Source organism: Panthera leo, chromosome B1 (assembly GCF_018350215.1).
Source record: "Panthera leo isolate Ple1 chromosome B1, P.leo_Ple1_pat1.1, whole genome shotgun sequence".
Lineage (NCBI taxonomy): Eukaryota > Metazoa > Chordata > Mammalia > Carnivora > Felidae > Panthera > Panthera leo.
The window spans coordinates 35829075-35843069 of record NC_056682.1 but is presented as its reverse complement, the minus strand read 5'-3'; the positions used below and the strand labels follow the sequence as shown (position 1 = coordinate 35843069).

Genomic DNA, 13995 nt, shown 5'->3' with positions numbered 1-13995 from the left:
ACAAATCATTTCGTATCTGACTGCCTGTTTCTCCAGTAGTTATATAACGGAAATAGCTGCTTCCCTGTCACGAAGGGATAAGAGGATAAATAACAATATGAAATACGTTATGCTCTTCAGAAGAAAATCATTATGTAAATTACAGCACATTATTAGATGCCTATGAAAATTTTAAGAACACACAGTCTGGTTAGAAAGACTGCAAGATTAACAAGCAGGAGGCAGGAAATTAGAGAACTTTAACTTGACAGTTTGTGCTTGGCCAATGCGGAGAGATTATTTTAAATTCTGTACCTTTCTGGATTCAGAATTTTTCCTTAGCTTTTCATTTACAGATATCCATCCTACATGCCAATTCTCCAGCGGGCAATTGAGCTATGGTACCATGATCCAGCTTGTACCACACCTGTGCTCAAGCTCATGGCTGAATTAGTTCATAATAGGTAAGCAAGAGGAAATTTTCAAAGGGCACAAGTGCCCTTTTACCCGAGAGAATTCTAGGAGAAATTATTTCATCTAATGTTTTGGGCAGATTGTGAAAGATAATAAGACTCACTGCTAATAGAATTTGCAAAAAATATCTATAAAAGTTCACGTATGTATATTTTTGTATGTTTGGAAAAAGGGTGCTCCAGCCACACAAAGCCACAGCTGCTTGCAGGAAATAAGTCACCTTGAAAAGAGCCCCAAGATACCCATTCTTACAAGAAGTGAATTTGGCAACCAACATTCTGATTTTGCCACCCACATATAAAAGTTAACACTTAGTAATGGTGCCATGCCTACCACATTTCAAAGTTCTCATTTCAGAAGGACTAATTGAGAATGATGCCGGGTGCATTAGAATACTGTTTTAAGAAAGGTATCTATTTGGGAGATTGCAGCTGGATTGGTAAAGATTTACTTAAGAAGAAAGTAAGAGAGACTTCCAAAATACCAAATTTTAGATTCGCTGAAAAATTTAGGGATGGAGGAAAACAGTAATCCGGCACATTGACTTCACTAGAATTTCAGGTCTGTGTATCTGCCTTTCATGGCACACCTGAGATAATTAATTTTTAAAACTGCCTTACTGAGGGGTGGCAGTAGCCTCCCATCAGGCTTATAATCAAGAGTTACTCATTTACAAGATAAATATTTGAGAGCATCTAGTCTTTGCCAGCCACTTTCTTAGCTGTTGTGTCAGACAAAACCTCTCCTCTCTTAGATTTTACATTCAGGGGAAAAGACAGTAAAACAAGCATGGAAAATCATTTCAAATAATGGTAAGTGCTATGAAAAAAAAGTTAATAAAATGGGAATTGACGGAGAAGAGGGTCAGAGAAGGCCTTTCAGAGAAAGTGATATTTAAGCTGGGATCTGAATGACAAGAAAGACTCTGGTAGCCCAGCAAAATAAGGGGAAAAAACATTCTAGGGGCGCCTGGGTGGCTTGGTTGGTTAAGCGTCCAACTTCGGCTCAGGTCATGATCTCACGGTCCAGGAGTTCGAGCCCTGCGTCGGGCTCTGTGCTGACAGCTCAGAGCCTGGAGCCTGTTTCAGATTCTGTGTCTCCCTCTCTCTGACCCTCCCCCGTTCATGCTCTGTCTCTCTCTGTCTCAAAAATAAACGTTAAAAAAAAAAAAAAAAGCATTCTAAACAGTGAGAACAACTATAAAACCCTAAGATGGGATGAGCTCACGGGGACTTGAGACAGAAAATACCACTGGCTGGAGCATGGCAAATGAGGGGAGGCCATAGTAGACAAGTCAAACAGGCCGGCAGAGACCCAGTCATATAGCAACTTAGGACAGCAGTAGTGAGGACGAGTGCATTCTCATTACAGTGGGAAGCTGCAGAAATCTTCTATGCATGGGATTAAAATGATCTCTGTTTACCTTATTTAAAGGTATCACTCTACTCTGAAGTAAGAGACTGGGGGAACAAGAGTGGAAGCAGAAGGACCGCACAGGAAGTAGATAGATTCAGGGCATACTGTAGAGCTAGATCTTGATGGATCCAGTGTGGGGAGGAAAGGGAAGAAGAATCAAGGAGGACTGTTAGATATGAGGCCTTAACCAACTAGAGTCATTAAAAAGACCAACTAGAAGCTCATTTAAAAGGTGGAGCAAACGAAAGAAGAGGTGCTCTGGTCAAGAGAACAGTCAGGAACTCAGAACTCAAGTGTTTTTGTTTTTTATTTTTCAAGTTTATTTATTTATCTGAGAGAGCATGAGTGGGGGAGGGGCAGAGAGGGAAAGAGAGAATCCCAAGCAGGCTCCAAGATGCCAGCACAGAGCCCGATGCAGCTTGAAACCGTGAAACCGTGAGCCAAACCCAACTGGGCACCCCAGAACTCAAGTTGTTTAAAATGCTTGCCTCACCTACTTTGTCCTGTAGCATTCGCAGTCCCTTTGCCTCTCTTCTTTTATAAAGTGGTAATAGTGCTTGTACCCTCCCTTAGTTGCCACCAAAGCTATAAAGGTAAATGTAGATTAATGTCTGACGAGCTTTGAGTTCGTCAGAAATGACTGTTGTAGAAACTATACTTTAATCAAAATGGACAATTTTAAGAGTAATTTCATCTGCCTCACTTTTTTTCTTTTAAATGCTTTCACTTTGAGAAGCAGAACTTGAGTCTAGGTGTTAGTCTTCAAGATACAAGCTCTGTCACAGGTTAAATATCTTTAACTTAGTTATTCCATGTTAGGATAGGTAATCTGAACATCTTAGTGCAAAAAGAATCACCCAAGCCTCAAGTATCCCAGTCTTCCAGCAACATACCCCTGACTTTTTCTCCTTCTGTGTTCTCTGCTCAGATCCCAGCGGCTCCAATTTGACGTCTCTTCCCCCAATGGCATTTTACTCTTCAGAGAAACAAGCAAGATGATAACAATGTATGGTAAGGGCTTTAGAGGAGCATAACCCTGGGAGTGAATTCCAGCTCAGTCACCCTAGTGTATGCAGTGTAGGTCTCAGGCTAGCCCTGGCAATAACCAGGACAGTATTACAGTGCCAGCTGACACCAAGGGCCTTTGAGTAAGAGGGTTGAGTTGGTTACAGAAACTATCAGTTACAATGTGGTTGAATAAATAATATATTACCACGTGTCTGTCTACTCACTCAGGCAATCGCATCCTGACACTAGGAGAGGTCCCAAAGGATCAGGTCTATGCACTGAAGCTCAAGGGCATCTCCATCTGCTTCTCCATGCTGAAGGCTGCCCTCAGTGGGAGTTATGTCAATTTTGGAGTCTTCCGTCTCTATGGAGACGATGCCCTGGACAATGCTCTACAGACCTTCATCAAGCTGCTCCTCTCTATTCCCCATAGTGACCTCCTGGTAAGCCTTAAGCATCATTGGCAAGATCTGAGCCCCTCATCTTGTTTGCGTGTTTTTGTTTGGCGGTTTTGTTTGTTATTTTGCCAACACTGATTGAATATTTCTCTGGAGAGCTTACACTAGCTCCAGCTAGCTCTTTTGTCTTCCCATCTGAAGGGAACTGAGCTGTTTTATTTAAGATCTTGCTCCCTGTATATGGAGGTGCACAATGCTAACCTGATTTTTGTCCTCTTTTCCCACAGGATTATCCCAAGCTTAGCCAGTCTTACTATTCACTACTGGAAGTCCTGACCCAGGACCACATGAACTTTATTGCAAGCCTGGAACCTCATGTCATCATGTATATTCTCTCTTCCATTTCTGAAGGACTTACTGCACTTGGTGAGTGCCCGTGTCGGTTGGTTTTAACCACTTAACAGAAAAGGAGAATTTTGCCCCAGGATCCAAAAGGGTTACTGCTTTGGGGGAATTGGCCTTAACCACAGAGAGTATAAGATTCATGAGTACATTCTCATCCAGCAAATATTTACTGACCCTGTCCTGAGGACCAAGTACTGTGCTATACACTAAGGATACAGTAGTTAACAACACATAGTCCCTGTCCTTTAGGGGCTTTTTATCTGGTGGATGAGGCAGACACATAGACAACTGCCTATTTCCTACACTTTTCTGCTTACTACAGTGAGGACGGAGTGCTGAGAGAGCTGCCAGGAAGCATACCTAAACTAGTTTTGAGGAGGTGAGGTGGGGGTCAGACAAGGCCTGGCTGAAAGCATTCATATCAAAGCATAAACCAAAAAGGTGAATGGGCAGTATCAGGTTAGTGGGGAGGCTTCCCAGCATCAGGAACTGCAACTACTAGCACCTACAGCCCAGAAAGAATCAGGAAATTGAGATGGCGGGTACACTGGTGCAGAAGAGAAGGGGGGTGGGGGGAGTAGAGCTGGAAAGAGATGGGGGGGGGGGGGGGCAGGAGGGCACAAAGGCACCCGTAGTATCTGGATGTCTGGATTCTAACCTACCGCAGTTGGAGGCAGTGGAAGGTGTTCACACAGCCAGCTTCACAAGTTTTTCCCCCTACTCCCATCTGGTTCCTGTCAACCCTTTTGTTCCTGGGTACCTTCAAGCAGTCTTAATAGGTGTATATTAGGTGTGTATGTGTTCAAAGAAGAAAATTTTTTATTTATTTTTTTTTTTAGCATTTATCCATTTTTGAGCAGAGAGAAACAAAGCATGAGCTGGGGGGAGGGGCAGAGAGAGAGGGAGATACAGTCTGAAGCAGGCTCCAGGCTCTGAGCTGTCAGCACAGAGCCCAACGCGGGGCTCGAACTCATGGACTATGAGATCATGACCTGAGCCGAAGTCGGATGCTCAACTGACTGAGCCACCCAGGTGCCCCAAAAATACATTTTTTGTAGTACGCTGAGCAGAACGTAAATGGGAGGATTAAGTCAACTGCAAAATAATCACCATATATTGCAAATGCATATTGGATGACTTGGATTGCCTACATGGTGAGTCATCCACACCTCCATGCCACCCCTTTGATACACATTTACCTCCAGCAGGGTGCAGAGGCATATCTAGGACAGTCTAGCCAAGGGATCCAACCTGGCTTTGGAAGGCTGTTTTATAGCTCCTTAAAAATAGAGGGCCCTCTGTATAAACAGAAACAGAATGGTTGACTCATTTAAGGGTTCATCCCTCAGTGCCCTGGCCTGTGCCTCACGTGGTCAGAGCGCGGTCTGCAAGCTGTGCTGCAGTATCCCCTTTGTAAACTACACAGACAGGTCTGTAGCTCCCACAGGATGCCTCGGAAACCAAGAATACGGGTCCTCTGACAGACCAGGAATGTTGCTAGGCAGTGCGAAGCTGTGCCACCCCTGTAACTCAGAGCAGAGGCTTAACAACTCACACTTGGATTCTCCTCATGGCCGGTCCAGTTATTAGCAATATGATCTCTAGACTTTGGTTTATTCATTTGTAAAATGGATCACCTACCTCCCAGAGTTCTCAAGACGATAAATAAGAGATAATACCTACAAGGTCCTTATTAGCACAATATCCGGCACAATGGAAGTACTTGCTATACTAAATTGTTCGTTATTTTTTAATGAAGCAGAAGACCTACATCCATACCACCTGAGTCAATAATGTCAATATCAGTCATTTATATTGTCTATCACCATACACACACTCTCAGACTTAGGATCGGGCCTTGCTATCTGATGAGGGTGAGAGGCTAATGGGAAACACCCAGCACAAGGCGTTGACTGAAACGGGTGCAGTTCCCAGTCTGCCGGGGTACCTCTGCCTCTATGGGATCTCGGCTAAGGGCAACCCATGTTTTCCTGGGTCACCGTCAGCAGCTGCGTATCCCTGCTCTAATCCGCCCCTGCCCCTCTTCCAGACACCATGGTATGCACAGGCTGCTGCTCCTGCCTGGACCACATCGTGACATACCTCTTTAAGCAACTGTCACGGAGCACCAAGAAGAGGACGACACCTCTGAACCAGGAGAGTGACCGCTTTCTGCATATCATGCAGCAGCATCCAGAGATGATCCAGCAGGTAAGGAACATGAGCATTAGGAGGCATTGTGGGGTGTTCTACAGTGGAAGACCCTCTCTGGGGGAGAGGAAAGGCCAAGCAAGATGCAGAGTCTTACGTCTCACCAGGATAATGCTGCCGAAGTGAAGTTTACACCTTAAAATTACAGTGGATTTTGAGTTTGCTGAGCAATCATCAGACAGAAACAATCTGAAAAAATCAGGTTCTGTCTGAGTTGTTCTTCCAAGTGTCACACCTACCCCTATGCCTTGGACCTGTCCTCCTTCTACAGCAATGACTGTTGCCATAAGCGGGGCACAAGTTAGCAGCACCCAGCTATAAAGCTTTTACTCCCATTTGCAAAGTGGGAACAGGAATGCAGGACAGAGGGAAATAACTGACCACACAGAGATCAAACCATATGTTTGCCATCGTTTTATTTGTATGCTGCATCTTTGCAAAAGTAAGATTTGCAAAAATAGATAAAAATAGATAAGGAAAGGGGATCAATGGAATTATTTAGCTTTTAGCTATTAGTCTCACCTTTGTATTATTCTCTAAAGAAACTGAAATAATTCACATTCGTATCACATCCCCAAAATGTTATAAAAGCTGTCTCTGGGGCACCTGGGTGGCTCAGTCGGTTAAGCCTCTGACTTCAGCTCTGGTCATGATCTCACAGTTTGTGAGTTTGAGCCCCACATTGGGCTCCTTGCTGTCAGTGTAGAGCCTGCTTGGGATCCTCTGTTGCTCTCTCTCAAAAATAAACATTTAAAAAAAACAACTTAAAAAAAAAAGCTATCTCCTCTCAGACAAGTACCGGGGAGCTACAGTGCAAAGGGATTTTACCTAGTATGATCATTGTGTGACCCATCCCATTCCCCACAGAAAACAAGGTGAACTGGAAAGGTCCATTTTTAAAGGAATTATTAAACCAATTTAAAAAGCAGGAAAGGAAATACCTTAGAAAATTTACCTCATAATAGAAGATTAAAATGAAACTTCATAAACTATTTGCCTGGTTTACTCCAGACAGAAGAGGCCTTCAACCCAATAAACTCTTCTGTTTGGAATCTATAATTCTATCTTGGGTAGCTACCCACTAGGTCACTGCCTCAGATTCTCCATTTCCAGATGCTGTCAACGGTGCTGAACATCATCATCTTTGAAGACTGTAGGAACCAGTGGTCTATGTCTCGGCCCCTACTCGGCTTGATACTACTTAATGAAAAGGTAAGAGAGCCAGAAGCATGGGCAGACACATTTAGCTATCATTTGCCAGGGCACTGTGAGGAACGTTATAGGAACACCCCATGATGGTAAAGCAGAGGGAAGATAGCCTGTTTTCTGAGCATGTTCTGTTCATGGTTTGACAAGTACATAATCACTTAACTGTTAGAAGTCACCATGTATAGCAATTCAGACAAAGGTAAAGGCTGAGGAAATGTTACCAGAAGGGAATATACCTGGAGATCAGACCACCTGTGACCTAAATTCTAGCTCAGCTCTACCACAAACAAATATAAGGAAGTCTAGAGAGTCCTGTAAAAGAAACCAAATCCGGGTCACCAGTCCGGCTCAGTTGGTGGAGCATGGAACTCTTGATCTCAGGGTTGTTGGTTCTAGCCCCACATTGGGTGTAGGGATTACTTAAAAGATAAGATAAAATCAAGAACCTGGATCAGATGACCCTTAGAGTGTTTACAAATTTAAAACTCTTGATTTTTAAGTAAGATGAAGATAAATTATCTGGCAAGTACTTGCTTGAATCAAAAAAGGCACCCAGTTTTGGTAGATAATTCTGTTTCTTGTTGGAGAAGAACATTCCTTCCACCCTGCAGAAGAGGGAAGGCTAATAAGCCTCATCTCTCCTTACCCTGTCTCACTCCTTGCCCCACAGTATTTTTCTGACCTAAGGAACAGTATCGTGAACAGCCAGCCACCAGAGAAGCAGCAGGCTATGCATCTGTGTTTTGAAAACCTGATGGAAGGCATCGAGCGAAATCTTCTTACGAAAAATAGAGACAGGTGAGTGTAGAGAGCCCTGCCGAAAAGTCATAGGCAGTTTCTCCAGTCCTCGAAACAGGACACTCCTTAACAGTCTTTTAGAGGCCATCTAAAGCAGTGCTCTCCAATAGAAAAGCAAGCCACATAAGTAACTCTAAATTTCCTAGTAGCCACATTAAAAGGGGATAAAAGGAAACAGACAAAATTCATTTTAACACATTGTATGTAACTTAATGTATGCAGAATATTATGTCAATGTGTAATCCAGACTTAAAAATTTAGAATTTTAACATTCTTTTTATTTTACTAAGTCTTCAAGATTCTGTATATTGTACATTTAACAGGGAATCTTAATTCAGATGCTAACTACTCATTTGAAATGCTTGATTTGTATTTAGACTTCATAAAATTTACAGTTGACAAAGTAGATTCCCATATTCAAGTATACCGAACATACTTAGAAATTGTCCAGTAACTGAATTGAATGTCAGGTTTCCCTGAATTCATGTTTAAATATGATTTCATTTTTAAAATGGCATTTTAATTTAAAACTAATTAAGATACAATTGGGGAACAGAATTTTAAATTTCCATGTAATTTGATTCAGTTCTTCTGTTGTACTGGGTACATTTCAAGTGTTCAGCAGCCATGTGAGGCTGGCAGCTACCATATTGGACAGGTCTCCGGCATTAAGAAAGGAGATAGCTTCATTTTCTTCACACCCTCACTGTGTGAGGGTTACTTCCCACCTCCGTCAGATTTTCCTGTTGTGCTGTCACGAGTTCAAGGTGGCCCTCAAAGCCCCAGATTTGACCAGATCTCCAAGTCTACCACAAGGTTGTCAGGTAGAAAGGGGTGCAAAACTAGCTCAACTTTCCCTTAAGTTCTTAAGACCGAGGTTAACTGACCTTAGATTCATGCATTCTGCCTTTCAGTAGCCACTTCTCTGCCAGAAATGTTTTAGGCAAAGACCTTTCCCTTCCACCCTACTCCCTCAACCTACAATTCATCCTCTCTGCAGGTTCACCCAGAACCTGTCAGCATTCCGTCGAGAAGTCAACGACTCGATGAAGAATTCCACTTACGGCGTGAATAGCAATGATATGATGAGCTGACACCTCCTTGGACTCTACCTGTACAGAGCAGCGTCCCTTTGGTCTGGCCCAGAGGGGCAAACAATTACAAGGGAGAGGGCCTGGCTGATCCTGGCCCCCTCCACCAGGGGTGTGGGGAAAATGGCAAAGGTCAACTGGCTACTTCCCCAGGGAATAGGGATGTGAGTGCACTCACTAGGGGGCAGGGCGCTGCTGGTTCCTGGGGGGATTGGGTGGGAAGGGTGGTGGGAGGAGATAGAGACACAAATGTGTGAGACTCCAGCCCCTCCTCCTGGGGCCACCCCAGGGGGTGGGGGAGGAACCCCCAGTGTCCTGCCACAACCTGCCTTGTATAAACATGTACATTTTTTCATAACATTTTGAACAAGGTTTATATTGACTCAAGTTTAAAAACAAAAAGTGTGACTGAAAAATTTTTACAGAGTCTAGTGCACCAATGCTGATGTGAGGGGTTGTGTATGCGAGTGAGAAAAAAATGTGTATTCTGGTGGCCTGAAGCTTTACTGGACGAGGATGTGTGAACGTGCAGAGATATATTTAGTGACACAGTGTAGAGAGGCAAAAAAAAAAAAAAAAAAGGTAAAAATTCCAAATGTATATTTTTTCTTATTGCCCTTTCCTTGCCCCCAAAATTATCACTTCCTGTTACTGTATTACCCTTGTTATTAGGAACTCTAAGCCATGTGGAGCACCATCCTTCCCCTTCAACCGTAGATGCTGCCCTAGGTCCGTTGGCCTCTTGCAGTGACAGACAACTCCAGCTAAAAGTGTTTGGTGTTCTTAGCTTCATCCTTTTTCCCACTTTGCTTATCCTCATCCTCAGACAGATGCCTCTTGCTTTTATAAGTCGGATGTAACTCTATGATTTAGGGTTCTCAGTCTCTGTAAAGGTAGAGACCAGAGAGAAGGAATTGAGCCAGTTGCTCTCCTGTTGAGCGATTTGGATGAGTCCACCAGAGGCCTGATTGTATGGCCGATAACTTTGAGTCTTCCCCAGCCCTTGAGGCAGTGTGTGTGGATGTGTGCGCGTGGATATTTATATATGTACCCTGCACTCGTGAATGTATGAACTGGAGGAAGTTACTACAGTGGAGGGGTTCTTAATAACAAGGTCTGCCTAGCATGAAGTATTTAACAATCTCCCACCCTTTAAAAATATACATTTTTATAAAATAAAAACCATAATAAATGTTTTGAATATTAAAAAAATTAACCTACAGAAGAAAATTAATGGAGAAAGCTATTTGCCTTGTACTTTTTCCACAATTGCTGCTGCTAGTTGTACGCATCTCTAGTTCAGCTCTTGCCCATGGGACACTCATCAATTAGGTTTTATCTTTATTTCTCTCCTCTACCCCCAGAAACAAGCCTGTTAATTTTTTTTTCCTTCTCCTCTGGCGACTGTGTGGTGAATCCTTTCTTGCGTGATCAGGTTGCGGATAGACTTGTAAGGGTGTTTGCTGCATACAGTGTAAGCATTGTGACCGCCAATAAACTTCAATGGTTTCTACTGACCTGGCTTCAGTGATCAAGTCTAGTGTGTCTATAGGGACACGTCTCACTCTAAACACACTAAGATGCTTGAAACACACATTCTTAAAAGCCAGTAAATGACAGGTTCGTCTTACCTTTGTAAAATTCGCTTGTTTCTCATTCAACTAAGTCTGACTCCATTTCTTTTAAAAGTATGATTGTTTTAGTTGATATATCTATGCAGATAGATATAAATATATATAGATACATACAGTGCTGATGTCCACAACTACAAGAGTGAAGCCACTCTACCTCTACTAGCAATCGGAAAAGAAGTAATGATTGCAGAAAGCCCAGTTTTGTTAACGTCCTGATCCCCGCTCCTCTTCTGTGAGCTGGGCTTCATTCATTAGACCCTGACAGGTTCAAGGGTAAGTTTTTCACTGTACTATGCAGGCTTCATGGGCCAGAATTATCAAATGAAGAACCCTATAGTTAATGAGGGCTATTTCTCATCCCCATACTATGTAGTACCTAGGTATAAGAGAACTTAATTACCAGAAACACTGTATCTTAACGGAGATTTATATGCAATGAATCACAGGCTCTAGAGTGCCACTCTTGTCTACCTTATCTAGATGTACTGCTACCTATGTTTGCTGTTTCAGTGTTCTGGGTGGTATCTTGGTCCTAAGTTATTTTGAAGGCAGGTCATTGTATTCTAATGACCAGAAGGCAAATAGAATGGATTTATCTTAGCCAAGTCTATCTCTAAGCCTAAGAGAAATATAAAATGGTCAGGCTTCATTAATATGCAAAACACACCAGTCACATGCCCCAGTGACCTGGAATTCTAATTCTGTAGTAAATGAGACAAAATAACTTTCTCACTGGTACTTGAAAAACCTCCTCTGCCCCAGCTATCCTGAGATGTTGCTTGATCAGCAAAATGGCAGAGCCCTCCTTTCCCTTCCACAAAAACAATTTTAGAGGCAAGAGACTCACCAAACATGGTGATCTCCTCAGTGCAGCCCTAATGCTGTCCAGTCATGACAAACTGCCATAGTTAAAATCTTCTACAACCACATTAAACTTTTTAAACAGTAAAGCTATTCCTTTCTTGACAGTTACAAGAGGGGGCACCCCCAAAAAAGCCAAATAAGATATTTTTTCTGGTCAAATTAGCAATTGAACATGACCCATCTTAATAAATGTGAAAGTCAGTTATCTTTAAACTTTGGTTTCCCCTCAAAGTCCTGTGCAGGCTTTATTCAGTTAAAAAGAGTTGTTTATTAGTTTCTAGGCTATCCTGGGGGACTGTGGTTGTCAAGTCAGGTGTCTTTAGACAGTGTTTCCTTACACAAACTATACCTTACGTTGACAAAACACCTAAAGTCTTTACGGCAGATGACTAAATTGTATTATGTATGTACATGTTTTTTTGTTGTCTCTGCCTAAATAAGGGTTATCTATTCCCACTAAAGTATAAATCAGACAGATGAAGAAGGATTTGGCCCAGGGTCAAATTTTAAGTTTTGATATGACTTTAACCCAATGTCATGAAATAACAGGAATTGAGTGTAAAGAACCAAAGCACCTCTCTCTATCCATTTGCCACCAGCCAACCCTTCTCCCACCCAAGATTTTTGGCTAGATCTACAAATACACCTAAGTTGCCTTCCAATGCTGCCAAAGTGCCAAGTGCCACGACAAAAAAGGAAAGCAAAGAGAATACAGGGAACCTGCACAAGCCATAAATGTCTGTAAACATTTTAAAAGCCCTACTCTAGATATTTCAAAAGTAAATTTGAAATATGTACACACCAACCATAATTAATACAACTACCAACTGAGTGCTAGGTAATGAATGCCGAAGAATTCTTGCCTCTGTAGCTTGTCTCCTGGGTCCATCACATCTATCTTGCAATTTCTTAGATACCCTGGAATTCACTGGTCAGCCACTTTGGTGTATTTCGGGAGCAGTGGGTCAACTAAATGAATCAGCTGCCAGACCGTGAGACATCAGATGATCAGAATGTTGGACGGGATCAAGCTTAGAATATTAATCCCTCTTCCTCAGAGAACCCTTACGGTTTTCAGGGTAGCCTGACTGTTGCTACCTGTTCATTTACCAAATACTTAGCATCCACTTAAGGACAAATACCTTTTTGATGGTCAGCAACAGAAAAGGAAACTCCAAAGCAAACAACATCATGTGCAAGGCAAATTCACTTCCCACTCTTTCGCATAAGATCCCTCAAGAGCACAAACGAACTACAAAGCATAGTGAACAGTACTTACATTGTTACACAGGCATCACAATTATATTTTTAATTCTGTTTGATAACCATGAAGACAATTTATAATAGATCTAAGCATACAGCATTACCTATATGGGCCAAACCACCCCATTATCCGTTACAAAGGAATGAAGAGGGACAAGTGGGCAATCTCCTAACTTCTGCTACTAGATAACACATTCAGTCCATTCAAGGTCTGGAGGACAACCAAACTCGAGACAAAAACTAACTGGAAAATAGATTTGGCCTCGAGAAGCTCACGCCACTATACAGTCTGATAAAGTAAAAGGGTGGATGAATTTAAGAACAGTATTCTCAAAGTCAAAAAACTCAGCTCTTACAGACTGATTATATTGTGCAATGAAGGTAAAGCAACCTCTAGAGGCTGAATTAATTCAACTGAAAAATCAAAAATGAAACCACTTTTTAAGAGAGCACACCATTATCGTTTCTATTTATCAGTAAGCCCAGGGCCTACCCTTTAACACCTTGCCGTGTGGGACAGGGGCCACAAAGCAAACCAAGTTATAACTTTACCAACCAGGCTACAAACGCTGCAGTAGAACCCTTCCCTTCAACTAGGCATCTGCCTCCACATCCTATCTCGTGCATCCTACCTCCTTTCCCCGTCTGCAGAACCGTCTCTTCTCAGTCTAAATTTCCATGCCCTTTGCCCACCTGCCGTTTTCAAGACCCCAAGTAGAACCCCACTTCCTCTCTGGAGTCGCTCCCCACTGTCCCTGTCCCCACGTCTTACGGCCTACTCAGGTTTGAGATATTCCTAGCCCCCCTTTCTCCCCTCAGCAGCTAAAATGTGCTCCTTACGAGTCGGGACCAGATGGCAGGTGAACAGTGGAGAGTAGCTGGGACTAATCTGGCTGAAGCCCCGGCAGCATGGTACGGGCGGGTTAATCTCCATTGCTGCCACAGTCAATACCGAAAGGAAACGAGTAGAAGCCGCTAACATCAACCCCTTGACCTCACGAAGAAGAAAAGTAGAGTTCACCCCGACCCCGTACGCCCGCCCCGACAAACCGCCGCGCCCCGGAAGAGCTTCCACGCGTTCCTTCCGTCCCCGTCGCGCCTGCGCACATAGGCCCTGTCTTCCGGCATCTCCTCGGCGTCGTCGCTTGCCCCGCCTCTGCCGCCCTGCGCAAACGCAGTCGTTACTCCTAATTGTTCTCGGCGGCTCTTGGTTGCGGTTGGAGGAGGGTTTGGCCGCTGGGTGGT

General features: G+C 43.2%; 1 protein-coding gene across 3 annotated transcripts in view; it reads left to right on the top strand.

The window, feature by feature from the left end:
• Window positions 1-10506, top strand: part of XPO7 (exportin 7) — a 40080-nt gene extending 29574 nt beyond the window's left edge. For 2 of the 3 annotated variants that reach the window (XM_042934658.1, XM_042934657.1), the window contains exons 21-28: window positions 336-443; window positions 2798-2880; window positions 3106-3320; window positions 3563-3701; window positions 5731-5891; window positions 7005-7103; window positions 7771-7898; window positions 8899-10506. In XM_042934658.1, coding sequence (XP_042790592.1) covers window positions 336-443; window positions 2798-2880; window positions 3106-3320; window positions 3563-3701; window positions 5731-5891; window positions 7005-7103; window positions 7771-7898; window positions 8899-8992 — 1027 coding nt within the window. In that variant the 3' untranslated portion in view covers window positions 8993-10506. The remainder of the gene's footprint in view (window positions 1-335; window positions 444-2797; window positions 2881-3105; window positions 3321-3562; window positions 3702-5730; window positions 5892-7004; window positions 7104-7770; window positions 7899-8898) is intronic. The other variant, XM_042934659.1, reaches the window with a different exon arrangement.
• Window positions 10507-13995: the final 3489 nt, after the last annotated feature.